This window comes from Sinohyriopsis cumingii, chromosome 12 (genome assembly GCF_028554795.1).
Source record: "Sinohyriopsis cumingii isolate HCF-2022 chromosome 12, ASM2855479v2, whole genome shotgun sequence".
NCBI lineage: Eukaryota > Metazoa > Mollusca > Bivalvia > Unionida > Unionidae > Sinohyriopsis > Sinohyriopsis cumingii.
This window is the reverse complement of record NC_142972.1, coordinates 14,951,237-14,971,765: the sequence shown is the minus strand read 5'-3', so window position 1 is coordinate 14,971,765 and position 20,529 is coordinate 14,951,237. Positions and strand designations below refer to the sequence as shown.

Sequence of the window (20,529 nt, the reverse complement as noted above, 5' to 3'; positions counted from 1 at the left end):
TAATTATCTTTAATTTTTATAATCTATAATTTCCTTGAATCTGGTATTGTTCCATACATTAACATATTGATTTTCAACTCGTCTGTTTTTTTGCCAGGGCATTATTTTTCTAGAAGCAGCAACAATCGGTGACATGGGCATTGCTTTACTGTCAGCAGTTACAATGGTGTTAACAGTGTAGAAGTTTTGCAAGAAAGTTTTGTGTTCAGGTTGTTTCAGATCAGGTGCATGTGAGACACTTTGCTCTGTGGAGCACTTCCTAGCTTAGCTGATTGACAACCAGGAGAACATTTGTGATGGTCAGGCATCTATCATCAATTAGCAATCACAACACTGCCTTAAACACTTGGAGGAAAGTCGTTAAATGTTGCACAATTTCATTCTAAGGTTTAATTGGTCCTGATTAAAACTGGGACATTTACTCTGGCTTTCTTAAAATAATTGTAATGTCTGCCTTTTGGAAATGAATGATCATACTGATATATGGTTTGTTACTGCAACACTATGTTATGATGTTGGTCCAAGTTAACATGGCTGCCACTGTGTCCATCTTGAAAGTCCTCTTACTGCTGTATTAGTCAGAATGGATGGACTAGTTGACTTGGTAGTTTTCACTGATACCTTAGTTACTAAATGCAATTTATCCTAAATGCATATGGTGCCTATATGACCTCAGATATGGCCTCCACAAATGGCCATCTTTGGAAATACTTTTACTACTGCATTTACTTCTAAAGAAGAGATTTTCTTATCAGTGTTGGGTTTTTACAATGGCACCCAGTGACCATCGTGAAAATCTTGTTATTGCTACATCTTCCATATGTATATATGATTATACTGATTTTCACTGAAACACTTCAGGCGATATGTAGTTGATCCCAAATGAAAATGGGATTAATCTAACGGTTTGGTGATTTTGGTGTCAAAGGGCAGAGTCACATCTAGAATATGTGCTTATGAAAATTCTGCTAAAATTTAATATTTTGCTTAAATGTTTTGATCTGTATGGGCATACTACGCTAATGATAAGGATTGGGCACAAAGTTCATGCATCATGTGAACTTTATTTAATACAAGAAGTCCAGAAATTATCGATTTTGCTTCTGTAGTGTTGCTGTTGTGGACCACCATTTCAGTTGGCTCAAGAGTACGGGCAGCAGAAAAGTGCCAGATTTTGTTGAACTACCAGTTAAGTCTCTTTAACAAACTTGTTGAAGAATTTATGTGACCCTAGATAAATCAGTTGTGGTGTTCTTTGGGTACCATCACTCTTCAGAGAACTGAATTGGCAGTCAACAGAATTTGAAAAAGACAACCACTAGATTGTGCTTGGATTCAGAGTAAATATAGTACAGATATAGCACTTTGACTGAGCTGTGCAACAGTGACAGTATGGGCTGCCAACTGTGTGAGATATTCTTGAAAACTAGGCTGCATTGTTCCTGTCGGTGCTGTCAGAACATAGCTCCATAGCACTGGTTGCTGCGACAGTATGATCTTGACTTCCCCCACCTCCAGTTGTACATATCAGGGTTGATGCCTTAAATTGTACCCTATTGAGAGGAAGCCACAACTATGACCAGATTGATCTCCATTTTTACTTTTTGGGGGATTGGCTCCCCTTACTTCAGTTTGGGGTGGGGGCAAGGGTGGCAGTGACAACATTTATTGAATCCTAGATGCAGTCCTGAGTGATGATAGAGTGTTGGACCCGTTGTCAAGGAAAAAGGATCAGATTACATTTTTCATTTTTTTTGGAGGAAGACCATGTTACATTCCAAAGATATGAATTAGTTTATGATTAGAACATTGAGAATTCAATCTCACACATGGTTTCCTCATATAAAATGTGTCTGAGATGCCCTTCTTTTAGCACCAGCTACTCCAACAAGGAGGCAGGATCTATATCATTTTATACAGTGGCTCAAATAATGTTAGAAAACAAATTTCAAATACTTATTGATAGCTTGTTTATTTCTGGCATTAAAAAGAGAGTGGTTTTGGGGTTTTAAAAAATCTCTGACATTCTTTGAAAGAATTTGTTTCTGTGTTTAAGAATTTATTTGACAGTTACATGATGTCCTGTTGTTGATTGATTTAGAATAACTGACATGCAGTTTTGTTCATACTCCAGTATTTTCAAACAAGATCTTTTATATATATGATCAGCAAAAGGAAACATCATGAAATATTAAAAATATTTTTGTTGTGCCTCTAATGCAGATTTGTGTAATCTACCATTCCTACTGTCCTTGTATGCACATGTTTCTCTCATAACTACAGACACCCTGAAGCCTTGATAAAGCGGCTGGAACAGGCTGGACTGGGATACCATGTGGATGCTGACAAAACTACAGATAGACTGGGTAATTATAGAAAGATTCTGATTTATCTTGAATGTTTTCTATCATGTGTAGAATTAATTTTTAAATTTACAATTGGATATGATCCGACGTGGTTTTAGATCATGAACTGTTAACAGTTATTTGATACCTCAAGAAAGTTCCCCAAAATATGTCCAATTGTTTGTATGCTTGAAGGTTTTTAGTTGTTTTCGTATGTTTTCCTTTTATATAAACAATTATACTTCTTTATTCTGAAGTGAGGCATTTGCACACTTTCAGGTTCTTTCATTTTTTGGAATTTGATCATTGTGTAATTTTAACTAGAATCATTAACAATTTTGGACATTTATATGTATTTTCACCTGTATCTTTCAAACAAATGAATAATTAAGATTTCAGTTAAGTGAATTATCAGTAGTACTGCAACCTGCATAATACAAAAGCTGATATAGTATAAGAGGCCAAAAAATGCTGAAAACTTTTGCTACAGTTTTCATCCAACTTTACAAAATTTTCAAAATGCCGTGAATGACATATAGTAAAAATGCACATAGCACTATGTTATAAGTAATATTTTTTAGAACATTTTTTTTAAAAACTCAACTTGCCACTAGGCCAAGTGAGTGTATGGTATGGACATGTGTCTGTTGTGTGTCATCAATCTTTGTCCATCATTATCTGTTTGTTATCATTGTGGAGACCATGTTTATGTTGTGATATTGATCAAACTTGGAATGTAAGGTTGTATCATCAGATCTTGATCTAGAATAGTTCAGATCCATGAATAATAGTGGGGTTTGTACACCTGATCGGCTGAGCATGATATCGCTTTTAGGGCCATATTTCATACATATTTTGATCAGATTTCAAATCTACACTGGTTTCAAGATCATGGACAAGTTGAAAAATAAGGAAGATCCATTACCATTAAAGTGATCATGCATTTGATTGGCATTTCTTACCACTATTGAAATCTCTAATATGATTTTTGTCAGACTTGTTAAATAGACTTAATATCATGGAGAGGTTGTACAAGTCTTATTATGAGCAAGATCTACTCATACACAAGTACATAGTGAGATGGACTGCTTTAGTGGCCTAAGTGGTTAGAACATCTGCCTCAGATGTGGGAGGTTGCAGGTTCAAACCTCAACCAAATCATACCAAAGACTTATAAAAATGGTACTAGCAGCTGCCTCACTTGGTACTGAGCATTAAGAGGTTAGTGTTGGGACTGGTTGGCCTGGTGTCAGGATAATGTGTCTGGGTGGGACATCATGCTACATTTCTGCTGCATGCCCCAGTGCTAGACACCACTGTACACTGTCACACTGCAGACATTATAGTGATGTGACTGAAAAATTGTTCAAGCTATGTTAAAAATCCAAATCAACCACACACACATAGGTAATCTTGCTTCTGATAAAGTAAGCTTTTTACCATTCAAGATACAGTATCTCTGACCTGATTTTGATCAGTCTTGCTAAATAGATTAATATCACCAAGATATTGAATGAGTTTTTTAAGAGTGAGATCTCTTTATATATAATGAGGTGAATTTTTAAATGTTGGATGATTTGGAATGTAAGCTTGATGTAAATATATGTACGATGTAATATTGTATTTGATTGGCTGAGCTTCATACCATTCTGTAGCTGTGACATAGATTTGGTAATAAGTAGATCTGTGCACATTATTGAGGTTCACATGCATGTGATTGATTAAGCTTATATTTCTCATCAAATTGTGATAAATCTTGGTAAATAAGTTTATATCATTAAGATCTTTCCAAGTTGAAGTATGTATAAGATTTATGCATATTATTTATGCCTTTGTCTTTGAAAATAATTTATCAGACTATATAGTTAAAGAGGTAACTATAAATGTGTTCTTAAAAACTAGATAAGCATATTTAGTGAAATGGTCTAGTCAGATGAAAAATATAAGGTTCATTTGGGCCTCTTGTTTTCTTATTTAATTTCTTTTTAAGTACAGGACAGTCTGGTTTATCCAAACCTGAGTTATCAGGATGATTGGTTTATTTGCAACATTCATTTCCCCTCTCATACATATTTGGCATCACCTAATCTCACTCATCAGAACTCATGCTCATCCTAAAGCTGTTCAGTGAGATTGCATTTTATTTTGTTCTCTTTAGCATGTTTAGTTCTATGATGCTACCATAAGAGTTTCTGTTTCATATTCACAGGTCGAGTTCCTATGAGAAGATTGGTATACAGGGTACAGCCATTACCACAGAGTTTGTTGCCCTTGGTATGGGACTTTGGACAGCTAAACACACAGATTGAAGACCTCTACATCCGACAGATGGTCAGGAGATATGTAAGTACAAAGTAGGAACTACCATGAACAGATATTCTCTAGGCTTATAAGCTCGTTATACCATTTGTCACCTGAACACATAGAATATGGCTGTCAGAGAGATGGTTCAGAGATGTGCAAGTACATTGTAGCAGTTGACTTAACTGGTTTCAGCTCATTTATGAACTTATATAATATCTCACAGTTTATATCAGACAGGTACGTTATCTTCGATCTAAACAATATTTGTTCATAATATGTAGAAAAGGACTCTGTACTGTTAGCCTCATTGTCACATTGATGTTAAGGATAATGAAAAAGCAATTAAAGCAGCCAGAGCTGCCCAGCATTTGCCCAGTTCTGAATTTAAGATTGCATGTAGTGATGCAAAATGTTACATAAATCAGCATTTTCTATATACTTAGCAAATGATGTTGGATGAAACATAATTTATGTAGAAATTTGCTTTTTCCATAAAGGACAACAATTTTTTGTACCATTGTTTTACTGTATTAATGTCATCCTCTCAAAAGTAAATACAGTATGACCCTGCTATAACATGGTAGCTGGGAGCCATAAAACCCGACCGTTTTATATACCAAACCCGAAAAAAAAATTTGGGGGGGTAATAAATGTGGGCGGTAAAATACATGCTTCTTCAGCACAGTTACCATCTTGAATTGATGCATATTAAATGAGAAATACACCTGTAGTGAAACAGAGAAGACATAAAATAATAGTTTACTTTATTTAGAGAACCATGAATTGGTACATATACGTGACTAATGTTTATATATAAATGTCTAATGTATAGCATGAATAGATGATCAACACCGTGTACTCACCTGCGAACCTCATCATATACTTTGAATCTGCAATACAAGTGATTCCATCGAAAATATGCACACACAGCTTTAAAATATTCATTAATTTTGTAACAGGTCATATTGGTCTGAATTCAGTGGAAAAACATAGCACAATCAAGTAACGAATGACGAAGCACATTTACTTTAAAGTACGGTCCAAGTCGGTAAAAGTTAGTTTGCATTTTAACCACCATTGGCATAAACTTTTTCCCTACAAAAAGGAAACTTTCACAGCACAGTTAACGTGTTCCAGTCACGTTGGAAAATGCAAAAATCCATCAGATTCCATCACATTTATTTAAGTTTGGTGCAGACTTCCTTTGAAGAAAAGTTCTTTGCTGTTATTGAAAGATTGTTGTCGGCTTTCTTTGATGAAGGGTGCATGCGCTATTGAAGTCACCGCTAAAGGACAGCTTTGGAGAACCAAACGAATGCCCATTTCTTATTGTGGCGGCAACATCAAATAATTGTATTGCATGATTGAGACTGATATTTTTTCCATTTGCTGAGTACGTTTTCATAACAGTCAGTGCTTCAAAGGTAATCTGTTTCCTTTGAAATTTCAGCAAACTATTTTATCTGGGTACATTTTTAAAAAGGAATTGGCCATCGTTTAGACTATTCTAGTTACTGTCCCTCCATGCCTACTGAATAAACCAATAAGTAAGACATATTTTTTTTTTATATTTTATTTTTTTACATTTGTTGTGGTAGCAGCGTGATGCTGCCTTCCACATATGCGTCTGAAAATTAACAAAGGGTCAGTGGACGATAGAGACGCAGGTGTTCTGATGACAGGGATTATTACAGAAAATGTGAGCGTTCAGAAGGATTTAATTCTGAGTGAAACGAAGAGGAATTTTACTTACCATACACATACAAATGTCAGTCTTTGCAAATATATTAATTGCTAGCGAGCGGCCAAAAATCCAATGAAAGATAGATTACAAGACAATGCTCGGTCCGGTCGATCTCCATTACCAGAAATGTCAACAACAAAAAAGCGGATATTTCATAACATACAGTACTCATGCTAGATGTCAAGATAAGCGGATTATGATACAACAATGCACTGTTGAGATGGTTTGTCAATATGGACAAAGAACTTGTTTATGTAACAATAGATAAATTTCAGTGCATTTTATATCCAGTTTGCGGCTTCCTTTCATGGGGCCTCAGAATTTCTGCACTCAAAACCAGTGGTTGTATATAAAAGTTTAAACAGCCAACAATGTTGCCAACAAATAAAAAAAGCCACATGGTATGTTTTGCAGCCAATAAGGAAAAACAGTACAAATTTGCGACATTGGCGATGACCTACGCAATCCGAGAATAAACTTTTTATTTAATTTTTTCTTCTTCTTACTTTTAAGAAGAAAAAAAAATACTTTTTCATGTACGAGAAAAATACTTTTTCATATATGAGAAAAATACATATAAAATTTCAGGAGCCAGGCCACGATCATCTTGTATTATTCATACGCGATCTCTTCCCCAAAATGATAAGCAACTTTTTACGTTTTTCTCGTACTTTTTAAGATTTTTCTTTTTTGTGCACAACAAAAATGCATGTATATGAAATTTTGGGAGCCACACCATGACCGCATTAAATTCGAATTCACGTTATAACAGAGCATGCTATAGTGGGGTCACACTGTACTGTATAAATATCATCCTGTAGTCTCTTGACAGTATTTTGACTTGAGGTCTTTAAAAAATATAACAAAAGGAAGTTCAACCAACAATTTAATTACATCTTAAACAAACAAAATATTTCCAAAAAATACAAAGTGAAAATTCAAAAGACACTTACAGTAATGAATTCAAATAGTCTTGAATGTCCTGGTATGCCAGTAGTCTTGAATGTCCTGATATATCAGCAATGTAATTCAAAATGTCTTTGAATGAAATCAAAAAAATCACTATGTAGTGTTTTAGTGAAAAATTTCTGAGCACTTTTTAATTTCCACTGAATAATTTAAATAATTCCTCTGAATTTATATCTTTACACAAATGTAAGCTTAAAAGATTCTCAGTGACTGATCATAAAATGGGAATGTAAAGATTTATTGACCACTATATTACATAATACATATTTTTACTTGATCTTCGATGCAAATAAATGTTTGGAAAATTCAAATTTTCAATGTCATTTTCCACCAAATTGTAAGTAAGTTCTCATTCAGAACCTTCTAAGCTTGTTCACAATATTTGGCCTTGAATTCAAATTTTAGTAAACAACTTATTTAATATTTACAAGACATGACTAGAATCAGGTACACGAAAGCTGTACCCCTCAATTACAGACAAAAAGTCAAGCACACAATATAAATTAAATATGCATAACATCAGTCAGAAAGTAAATACTGTTTAAATATCGTCCAATGTTTTCTCAATAGTCTGAAAGTAATACTCTATAAATATTGTACAGTATTCTCTCAACAGTCTGAAAGTAATACTATAGGGGGTTTCACGGTTACAACGGAGTTACTGATCGTAGCGCCTAAAATTACCTCCCTTAGCACCAATGCACATGCCCACAAAAAATTTCCAGTTCCGGATAGTTCACCGTTCTACACTTGGTTAGTGAAACGTAAAGTCAACAAAGGAAGGCATCTTAGCTGTACTACAGATCATTATGGTTAAACCAATGAATCACTTATATATGTCAAACATCTTTTGTTCATACTAGGAGAATAATTATAGACATTAAATCAGTTAATTAGATTCAGTGTCCATTCTTACATTATATCAGATAATTAAATAATATTTACTTTCCATACTTAAATTATATCAAATATTTAAATTAAATACACTGTCCATACCTGATAATATAAATTTATTATCCATAATTTCAGATACATTTGTAGGAACATTTCACTCTGCTTTCCAATTTTAAACATTTATTGCACATTTTTGGATATATAACTTAAACAAAAACACTCTCAACAATTTGCATTTTTCATATGTTGATATATCCTTCTTTCTCAGTTATTTTCACAATGCTAATAGTTTGAGTTTGTTTATAACACATGTTAAGAAAGTTAAAACACAAGTACGATAAGAAAATTATAACACGAATTCGATACGTCAGCTGATTTGTAATGCTGAATATTTTAAACCAGAAAAGTTTGGTTTTTTTAAATGGAACACCATATTTTAATGTATTCAGAGGAACTTAACAAATCAATAATTACATTAGCTATCATAACAATAAAGGAGTGTAATTAATGCAAATGGAATATTTATTCATATTTGGGTGTAAATATCGTACAATATTCAGATTAAATAACATGCCCAATGATGTTTTTTTTTTTGTCGTTTCATTTTCTTTTTGACTTTTGAAACATCAAATATTGGACAGTACATGCAATAACTTTCAGCATGATTTTTCTTTGCTTATGCTGACACGTAATAACTCTCAAATTTGCTGGGGTCTTTAGACAACATTTCTTATTGCCACCAGCAAATTCAGCTAGAATAGCCTTCTTAAAATTAGTTTAATTCTGTTTAACTTTCCTTACATCAAATATGTAAGTTTTAAAGATCCAATTATTTCACAGATTCCGTCATATTACTTTGGTTTGCCTTTTAAATCAATATTGATCCATGTGACCAGATGTAAAATTGCAAACAGTACGATTTTAAAAAGAGACTGCTTGTAACAACATACTCTACAAGTCAATAATAAATGGATACTCACAAATATTCATATTTGTTTTTATCTATCAGTCACTCTTTCTAACTTAGCATCATTTTATACTCATTTTTAACCAGAAGTATGTTTATATAATATACGTATGTGAACACCCATTCATTCGAGGATATACATACCCATGCACCAGATGAAAGAAGACAGACATACAGACAGGCAGATAGGTCAGAGCCACAAATGTCCTATACATGCATAGTGTGTCTAACATTGATATTTCACCATTCAAGGAAATAAAATTAAAATAATCATCAAGGAGACTCGTACGTGCGCCTGTCTGTTCAAGAATAGTTGACATTTGTGCATGTTGAAAAAAATCAAGTTATTTCATGAAAAATATAATGAACATTAATAGAAAAGCAAGTCTAAATCAATAATAAAAACCCTTAAGAAGTTAGAATTTTTTTCTCGTTGTCATTCAACCTCCATTAACTGCTATGATTGAATCTGTACAAAATAAACATATTTTCTATATTCTTCAAGTGAGATAAATTGCAAGAACCTTTTACGCAGCGATACACTTTCGCACAATCAAATAATGCAAACTAGAGCATAAGGTAGTAATGGTAAGATAAAGAAGTTCTGAAATGGGCAGATAATATTTATTTTGAAAGCTGGGAGCAGCGCAAGTTAGTGAAAAAAATAAAAGATGTAAAAATAATTGATATAATATTGATATAATTTCTTTTTAAGATAGTGAGATATCGATACGGCTTGCATAATGTGAGTGGTCTGTCACATTTTCTTGATCTACATCTGCCATCTTAATTGATTAAACTATCCGGAAGTGAGTTGCACCGATATGCCCTCTGGTGTTTTTACAAGGGGAGATACTAACTGTGAAACCCCCTGTAGATATCATATAGTATTTTCTCATCATTCTGAAAGTAATACTGTATAAATATCATATAGTATTCTCTGAACCATCTGAATGTAATACTCTATAAATATCATATAGTATTATCTTAACAGTCTGAAAGTAATACTGTATTAATATCATCCAGTGTTCTCTCAACAGTCTGAAAGCAAATACTGTATTAATATCATCCAGTGTTCTCTCAACAGTCTGAAAGTAATACTGTATATATATCCAGTATTCTTTCAACAGTCTGAAAGTAATAACTGTATAAATATTATCCAGTATTCTCTCAACCATCTGAATGTGATACTGTATAAATATCATCCCATATTCTCTCAACTGTCTGTAAACAAACACTGTATAAATATCCATTATTCTCTCACCAGTCTGAAAGTAATACTGTATCAGTATCATCCAGTATTCTTTTATCAGTCTGAAAGTTTATACTTATTAAGTATCTAGTATTCTCTCAATAGTCTGAAAGTAAATATTGTTTAAATATCCAGATTCTCTCAGTAGTCTGAAGTAAAACTATAAATATTATACAGTATTCTCCTAACCATCTGAAAGTAATACTGTATAAATACCATTCATTATTCTCTCAACTTTCTGAACGTAATACTGTATTAATATCATCAAGTATTCTCTTAGCCATCAGAAAGTAAATACTGAAATACATATTTCAGCCTGAAATGTCTTACTTAAAATCTTTAATTCTATATCAGATTCAAAATGGCAAACTTCCTGCCACACAAGGATTGATTGAGGTGATCAGTGGAGTTCTCACTGCCTCCCAGGATTTCATGAGACAGCAACAGGTTGGTAGATATTTTACTGGATGAACATTTGCTGGCCTGGTCATATGGACTGGGTTTAAAATATAGATGCTAGCCTTAGTTTCTGTCAGAGGCTGGGTTGAGGCTTTGATCAATCTGCTAAAGACTGATATCTGCTTGTAGCAAGTAGATCTGACAGGCACCGATCAAGGTTTGTGTTCTTCGAAACTTTGGAATTCCTCATGCACTAGTATTTAGTAACCTATGAGGAAAAATAATGCATTTCATGTAAGGGAGAATTTATATTATAAATGACATGTTCCCAAGAAAATGTTTTAATTTTTATGAATATGAAAGATGTAATTTGATTGGTGAATCAGTATATGACAGAACAAGACCTTGCAAATGTGTCTGTCTGATCTCTGTTATGTTGGAGATCTCGACTTTAATATGATTGAGGTTTTTATCAAGTGCTCTCATGAAGACCTTTCACAGAATTTCAAAAATGTACCAATAGGTCATCCAATATGTCTGATCTTATAAAAATGAGAAAAACCTTTTCAGCAATTTCTTCTCCATAATGCTAAATACAATTTGACCAAACTGGGCATAAAAAGCATCCTGGCATGCAGTAAATTTCAGATGTTACGAGAGATGCCTATCCACCATCAAATTTGGTCAATAGTAGTGGAAAGGAAAGAAAAACCTGTAAAGAAATTCTCAAAAACGGCTTAATAGAAAGTGATAAATTTTGACAGAAAAAATTCTGGCATTGAATGCATGCAGTTTTTACAACTTCTAAATGAGTTCTTCTCCAAAACTGCTTACAGAAGTTTACTAAATTTGATATTAAGCATCCTGGCATGAAAACCATTCAAGTGTAAACAAATGATGTCAGTCCACCTTCAAAAATGGTCACTATTGCTAAAAATGGAAGAAAAAATAAACAGATGAAAGAGTTTTCTTTTTTGTTTTTTTTTTCTCTAAAAATTGCTTATGTGAATTTGATCAAATTTGACAGATAGCATCCTGGCTCAGGGGCTTTTTATATTGGTACAACAGATGTTGATCTGTCATAAAATATAGCCACTGTTGCCAAAAATAGAAGAACCTGATGAACAGAATATGACCAAACTTAACAGATAGCATCCTGATATAAAGAGCTTTTAATTTTTGCAAAAGATGCCCAATCCACTGTCCACTATGACTGCCATTTTACCTGACTTCTCTTTAACTGCTGAGCAGAAATTGACCAAATTTTATAGTATTCTGGTAATAAAGGCCTTTCAGATTTGTTGAAATGATGCTGATTTACCAATGACATGGCCACCTGGATTTAAAATGGAAAGTCCTTTAAACAACTTCTTTTCAAAGACCAACTGCTTTGGTGGCTTAGTGGTTAAAGCATCTGCTTCAGATGCTGGAGGTAATGGGATCGAACCCCAGCCAAGTCATACTAAAGACTAAAAATGGTACTAAGAGCTGCCTTGCTAAGCGCTCAGCATTAAGAGGTTAGTGTTAGGACTGGTTGACCTGGTGTCAGGATAATGTGACTGGGTGGGACATCTTGCTATATGTCTGCAGCATGATGCCACAGTACTAGACATCGCTATAAACTGCCACACAGCAGACATTATAGCAATATGACTGAAAAATTGTTAAAGCTATGTTAAAAATCCAAATCACATACACACACATTTCATTTTCAAAGGCCACTGAGTTACTAAAATATGTCAACTTCTCATAACTTCTTTTGAAAACTGTTGATTGGTTTTAATGGTAATTTTAACATGTTATTGGCTATATATTGCCTAAGAAATGGGAGCCAAGTGTTTCTTCTTTTTAGTTCACACAGATGTAGCTGACCTGGGTAGGCCTGGCAGGTATCAAATCCACAACAACTGGATTTTAATCATTTTACCCAGTAATAGTCATTTATGTAGGAATTGTTGATTTTGTAGATTACTGATCTGTGGGTTTCAATGACCAGGACCTTTAGTTAAGGTATGCATTCCTAAGCTGAAACCTAATGTGTAGAAACCATAATTTTCTTATTAGACTTTGACTCTGACATTTAGAACCCAGAAAACAATAGGTTTTTATATTTATATAAGTGCAGCCATTCACAAAGTTGATCAAAGAACTGACTCAAGAGCAAACGTTTTTTCACAAAACCCAGATCTCCAGGCTGGGGCCAGGGGTGGGGACCACCTTGGAAGGCCCAATGGGGCAAACACCCCTTTAGAAGATGGATCTCAGCAATTTTAAATTTTCAAATCAAACTTTTCCATCTCTTGCTCCATAATATATAATACCATTGCAGAAAATGCATAAAACTTTCCATCGAATGTTCACTTTTTTAGTGCACTGACTGCAACGGTACACTACAACATATTTGATTCTTCACAAGAAATTTGCCCAAATAAGTCCAATCTAAACTTATTTTTGCATCCTGTTTTATTCCTTTCAATCAAAAATCATTCCAACCTTATGAGTATTTTCGCCATCTCCATCAAGTCACAATTTACTCTTTTGTGTCAATTTTCACAAACACTATGTCACATGATATTCATAATAATTCTAGAGCTATTCGGTTCATAGTACATAAATTTGTCATGAACCAAGTTGGAAAGCTGAACCTGCTCTCAGAGGTCATGTGTCGACAAAGGCCACCTTTGCCTTTTCCTGTAGGTGGTTGCTCTAGACAGGTTTTAATGTATTTGTATATTCATATTACATGTACCTGTGTCTTCAGTTGCATGTTCATATATATTTATGTTGCATATACCAGTATATTAAATTACATGTACTTGTATATTCATGTTAGTCATATATTAATATCACATGTATACCTGTTCATTCTAATCACATCTACCTGTATGTTGACATCACATGTACCTGTTGATTCATATTCATATCACTTGCTTGTTCAAGACAGCAGCATGTTAGAGATAAATATTTCAGTTTTTTAGAGGGTTAAAAGCTTTGTGCAAATATTGTATGAATATTTCTTGATGTTGTCTTAACATCAGTATCGACTGATGTATAGCCAAGCATTTTACTGATTTCCATTTTTCCAGGATGAGTGTAGCTTTGTATCGTTAAGAGATGTGGAGCGTGTTCTGAATGTAATGAGCTGGTTCTATGCACAAAGCCAAGAGGGGAGAACTCTATTCAACCGAATGGATGAAATGATACGTCCTTATGCTGGGGATGGAGAGGACACAGAGTATGATGATGATAAAGATGAGGAGGAGGAACTAGAAGATGAGACTCAAGTAAGAGTAAGAATTTATACAGATGTGGTTTAATCTTAATCTTTAAAATGTCATCATAGGCTGGAGACCTCATCATATACTAGATACAAAATGCTGTTGAATCAATTGATGTGAAATAGGCCTTTGATACTACATCATCCTTTTTCAACATCATCATCATGAAATCTGCATACAAAACATCAAAATGTTCAGGGTGCCTGTGCATTTCTGTCTATATCTTGTAGTCTGTTTTAGTTGTGTTTTGATGTGAAATAGGCTTTTGATGTACCACCATTACCACCATCATCATCATTATCATTATCACCATCATCATCATCATCATCATCATCATCATCATTCTCTACATACTGAACACCAGAAGTTCAAGGTGGTTGTGCATTTCTGTATTGTAGTCTGTTTTGATTTGTTTTCTTCTCCTAATGGATGTACATTCTTTGTGAAGTATTCGCATTTAGCTCAGGTGTTTTGTATCCAGTATACGTATTGTTACATCTGGAATCATGAAACTTGTTGAGACAACACATCTTGATGAATAGTGTACCCTCATCAGAAAAGGCCACTGTGCCAGTATTTCATGGTTCTTTGAATTTTGTTTCATTTTATGTTTCAATTTTATTCTCAAACTTTGTTTATAAATCATAAGACTGGAAATACATGCATGAAATCATGAAACCTTTTGCAGGAATGCATCTTGATGAGTGCTACAAATTCATCATAAAAGTAGGTCATATTTCATTGAACCTTTCATACCCAAAGTAATCACATGGAATGACACATAGGTCATGTGAATGGTCAATATGCAAGTCCTAAGTGATGGTCAGTTTGTTGTAGCTACTAAGGAAGTTTTTGTAGATTCTTCATGAGTTCAAGTTGTTCCCTTCTTGTAAAAGACAGTGGGACTAAGGTTAGCACTGTTTATTATATAGTGAATTAAGTGTACAGTGAGTCCTTCCTACAGCAAAGTTTCAGTGCACTGATCAGTGCTGCTTTGATAATAGCAGATGATGAACTGCATGCAAAACTAAGAACCAGCTTCCCATTGCACATGCATTTTGGTTAAAGAAACTGGTTGACCGTGCAAGAAAAACTGTAGGACATAAATTGGGTTAAAAAGAATCCCAAATTTCCTTTTATGAAAAGCTGATCTTTATATCAAGGAACCAGATTATATAAACCTAATGTTATACATTATACTAAATTTATTTCAAAATTGTGGTACAATTTTTTTTGTATGTATTACATTTTTCAGGCTGGACTCAGCATATATGACTGTAAAAAGTACTGAGCGCTGTTCCACTAAAACATTCCCCTCCGCCGGGGATGGCACTTCAAAAAAGCTTGTGTGTTTCAAACTAGTTTGAGTCTGACGATGGAAGGTTGGTTAGGAAAATCACTTCTGTTGTGGGCTGTGTAAACAAAATGAGAAATCACTGGTGGGGTTGTCAGAAAAAGAAAAAAAAAACCGAATATGTATTTAAAATTGTATCTAACCCCCTCCTAGCGGTTTAACGTGAATAAAACATTGGGTTAGAAAATGATGCCAGTACACGCGAGTGCACGTAATTTGTATGAATTTGCATACTTTTAAAGCAGTGATATGCGTTCAGCAAATTACGTCAACGTTGCGTGAAAAAAAACGTGCTTTGCACAGCATGCAATTTTTATTAAACTTTTAACTTTAAAAGTGCATTTTGCGATGTAATTCACGCTGCCACAGCTGTCTCACATCACTTGATGTGACATCCAGATCTCTGGATACTTCGGTTTTACATGAATGGCTGCTAAACTAAATTTGATTGGTTCATTGGGCCCTGGAACAAGCATTTTATGGCAGTTTTAGCCTTACTTTCATCATGGAAGTTTTACAAATGCGTGTTTCAAATAAGGGCCACACAGGAAACCAAAATGGCTGAATCATAACTCAGTTTGTCTTCAGACGACATTTTCAGTCGGCAAATACTGGCTGGTGATAGCTATAATGACAGTGAATTTCATGTATATCGGTCTGTTGGACATTGGGAAAATGTCACTAGAAATACCAGTGTGTGATTTTGAGCCCAAAATTGATGTTGAGTGCGAGTCCGATGTACGTGTTGGACGGACAATATTCCGGTTATATTTATTCAAGATACCCATGTCTGAACAAGCAAACTATGGGAATGTTGGACTTAAAACCCTAATACAACAACAAATGGAAGAGAAAAATCTGGCATAAGAGGCAGCAGAGCACTGATTCAAGGAAGTCACTCCTTGGCTGAGTTCATGTTAGTGAAAACTGATAGCGGTCTCGGAAACACTTAAAATCACGTGTATTTGAACACCAATTTTTTATTTAGGTGGGCAGTAAAATTCAAAGACTTGTCAGTCCTGCTTCAGTCACCTGCATAGTGGGAAAATGTGTTGATCAGTTAGCTCTGCTGATATTTACAATGACAGAATTTAGTGGCTGAAAGCCCCCCACCCCCAAGTCCACACCATTATAAGAGTACATCAGACTCACTTTGATGGACAAACAATAGCTATGTCAGTGTTATAAAGAATGTAGAAATTAAACTCTATGGCAACCAGTAGTTCTTATAATTTGCATAGTTTTCTGGGAGGGGACTGCAACTTTTGCTGGTGGGAACCATGGACTCTTAGTTTTAAAATCCTAACGAGACCTCTGGTTCAAAACTTTTCTTTTTGGAACAGAGATATCCAACTGAGAATACCCATGGGGCCATACCTGTGAGATGTTTGAAAATTGCACAACCATAAAGAACAGTAACTTGTTCAAGCTAGTTATGCAAATGCGTTTCAGACAGCAGGCAATGAAAGAAGTTCACAGCACAGAATAATATTCGTACAAAGAGGAGGAGGATCGTATTAAATTCAGAAACAATTAACAGAATAATGCTCATAGGGAACATCAGAGAATCCCCATAAAACATAATTAAGTGTGTGTGTAGATCTCTGGTTGGCAGAACCACTATGGCAACAAAAGAATAAAGCGACAAACTTTTATATCATGCAGATGTATGACCAAATGAAGTACATGCTCTCTATGTGCAAAAATTAAATGGCATTAAACATAAGAGACTGACTGATCTGTGTAAACTCAAAGCAAGATGAATAAAATTTGTCCTGTTTGTGTTTGGTTCTTCCTATGTATATTTTGATCATGGTGGTATTTTCTGCAGACCTTTTGGCACTTGGTTCCAAACCATCATTTGGTATTTGTATTAAAAAAGTCTATTATCTAGTACACTACATTTTTAAGCAGTGTCATTAACTAATGATGACATTGATGAAAAATATACTTGATGTCATTCTGATGTATGGATTCTTTACTACACTACTAATCTGTTCATCCTCATACTTCTTTTACCATCTCCTTTAGTCTTACTGGTACCAGTGCTTTTAATAAAATTGTAACATCTATTTTCTTGCAATCTAAATATTTGTAATGATATTGTCAAAAGGTAAAATGTGCTTAGTATTGTAAAATCTAAAACTATTAATTAGCAAGGGACTAAAGTAAAACGGTGGGCAGAAATTGCTGCCATATTACAGTGTTGTTAGAAACAATGGAATAGTTGTACAAGATGTACTTTTGCAAAGTTGTAGAACTAGCGCTTGTATTGTCACCATATATTCTACTTAAATAATTATATCATTATTTCTGTATATTCCTATCATTATTTTCCCAGTGCTAGTAATTTTCTGATCTGATGTTGTTCATTTCTTGTGCAATTTTTACACATCAAGAATTATCACAGTATCATTAAAAAACAATGTAATCTGCACCAAATTGAGTTGCTGAGAAGAAAATAATTTTTTTAACCCAAAAACCACTGAAGCTATGAGTTCTTGCATTAAAGTCTCACATTAAATAACATTTGAAGTAGCTACAATAGCAGTTTAGGATGCAACTGTACTAATTTCACCTTTGGTATGTCCAAATCTTGAATGTGATGGAGGAACATATCTCCAAAATAGACACATAAATTTTAGAACCTGTTCATTGACTATGAATCAAGTGTCTGAGTCCAACTGAATTGTTAGAAATTTTTTAATTCTTTTGACAACATCTTAATTAGCTGTCAAATATGGAGTAAACCTATGGCCTTTCTGCCATCCCAACCAAGACCCCACCACAGTCATGTGACCATGCCCAATGACATCACAGTAATAATCACTATATGCAACTAGAGCTGACATTCTTTGAGAATTTTGATTTCAGTAGAGCCTTAACAGAATGGAACAGTAAGAAAGAGTGGCAGATATTTAAGTGTTAGGGAGATATTTAACAATGGCTATTCCTCCTGCCACCACTACCTCAGTGGAGATCACACACACAAAAAACTACAGAGTAAATTCTGAAATCCTGGCAGCATCCCTGCAGGGGAGATAACTTGTCTATTCGATTTTATTGGTCTCTGGTTATCCCATAGTATTTCTGTTACTTGAACATTATCTTAAAGTGTGTCCAGTCAGCATGGTCGAAAAAGGCTTACAACCATTGAGAGTTGTTGAAGGACTCACATTACTACAGATGTGAAAGACCGAGAACCAAACTATAAATCAGTGATGATAAAATAGAGTATATATGGGTTTGACTGTCCCTTATTGGTTGATAACGAAAGTAAGATTTTAGCAAAAACATTCTTTTGAGAGTTTGTCCTACTTGTAACTGAAAAAGGTGAGGGACATTGTTTTATTAACATAATTTCCATCCCTTTACAGACCTGAGTTTGGATGACTCATTACTGAAATTAGCAGCTGACTCTTTGGGGCCGTATTGAAAGCACACATTTCAGATTTGTATAGATCCAGAAAATAGTGCAGCTTCTTATGGTTTTCTTTTCACAAAAACTGTTGTCATAGATGTGTATATACTGATACAAATTTTATCATGAGCACTCGCAATTTTAAGTTCCTGAATTTTAATATCATGGTGTTTGCACAGGTTTACAGTGGGAACTGAATTAGTACAGCGAGTCCTGAACTCTTGAGTTTTTGTGCAGAAATATGGAATCCAAGCAGAATACATCAGAAATGTTGAGGTTTTCAATCTTGGATTTAGTCTTCCCGTGCGTTTCACACTGATATGCATATTCACAGAATATTTGTATAGTAGTAGGAAAAGTAAGTGAGAAATTTAGATACATATCATAAACAAGACAAACAGTTTGTGGGAAGACAAGATCATAAGAACAGGCTGGAATGGAGAAATATAATAAAAACAATAATGAGTAGAAGTGTGCCTATTTTTTTGTGTGCAACATTATTTTCTCATTTTCAGTAAGAAATTTCATCAAAGGAAGACAATAGAGGGTGTACAGTTAACTAAACCAATATGAATTTAGCTACTTAAAAGCTGTATCAAATCGATTTTAACCTTCTCGTCTGTTTCTGTCTATTCTGGTGATATGTCCACTGAATCAGTATGATTGGAAAAATATTTGGCAAATTTAAAAATCTAAAAATCTTTTGGCAGATTACGATTATTCACTACTTCTGCCTGAGAGATGTGAATAATTTTATTTCTTGGTTTGTTGATTGTGGTTGTTGCTCAATTCAAATGCATCATTGAAAAAACATTGATGCATTGTCATACATTGTTACAAATATTTATTACAGATGCATATCTCCAGATATTAGTGAATATAGCTTGAATAAGTTACAACAGTTCTAGTTGGAACAATGAACATTATTAGAGAAAATTTAACTGAGCTAAAATGTAAACTTTTAGGCAGTGTGTGATGCAGGATTGCTCAAGACTTTTCCATCTCATATGCTCATCATGAAAAATCGATTTGTACTTGAGTCAAAAGTTATAAACTCAATTAGTTATGGCAAAAATGATTGACAAGTACCTTTGCTGCTGTTGCCACAGTTGATTAGTTGGTTGATTTAGTTTGGTTTGATTTGGGTTTTTTTGATTTTTTAACAATATATTAGCTGGAGGAAGTACCCCGAAAGACCACCAACCTAAATTGGTTGATCTGTGACACAAACTCACTCTGTGAGATGTGCAAGTGATGTAAAAGCAAGCACCTTAGTACACTTGGGCACATGGAGCCTCTGTTGATTTGACTTTTATCTCCAACAGCCAAAGTCATTTAGACATGAGATCTGGGGTTTCGGTAGATCATTATGGCCTTTGCACCATTTTCAGATGAAGAGGATCTATATATGGCAGCCAGTTTTACTGCTGAAGAAAATCCAAGTCCTTTTGAGACACCAAACACCACTTATGTAGAACCACTGACCTTCCACAAGTAACTGGCAACATTCTCTTTTACACATTGGAGGCAAGTAATCACATGACAAGCATCTTGTACCACTGCCATGGAAGCCCCTCAGATCTGTATCACAAGACAAGCATC

General features: G+C 34.4%; 1 protein-coding gene across 1 annotated transcript in view; it reads left to right on the top strand.

Annotated features, from left to right (window-relative positions):
• LOC149786028 (E3 ubiquitin-protein ligase rnf213-alpha-like) overlaps positions 1-20,529 on the top strand; it is a 374,561-nt gene that overhangs the window by 145,592 nt on the left and 208,440 nt on the right. Inside the window, exons 39-42 of the mRNA XM_089978102.1 lie at positions 2,284-2,366; positions 4,555-4,688; positions 10,830-10,922; positions 13,961-14,158. Of these exons, the coding sequence (XP_089834228.1) occupies positions 2,284-2,366; positions 4,555-4,688; positions 10,830-10,922; positions 13,961-14,158 (508 nt within the window). The remainder of the gene's footprint in view (positions 1-2,283; positions 2,367-4,554; positions 4,689-10,829; positions 10,923-13,960; positions 14,159-20,529) is intronic.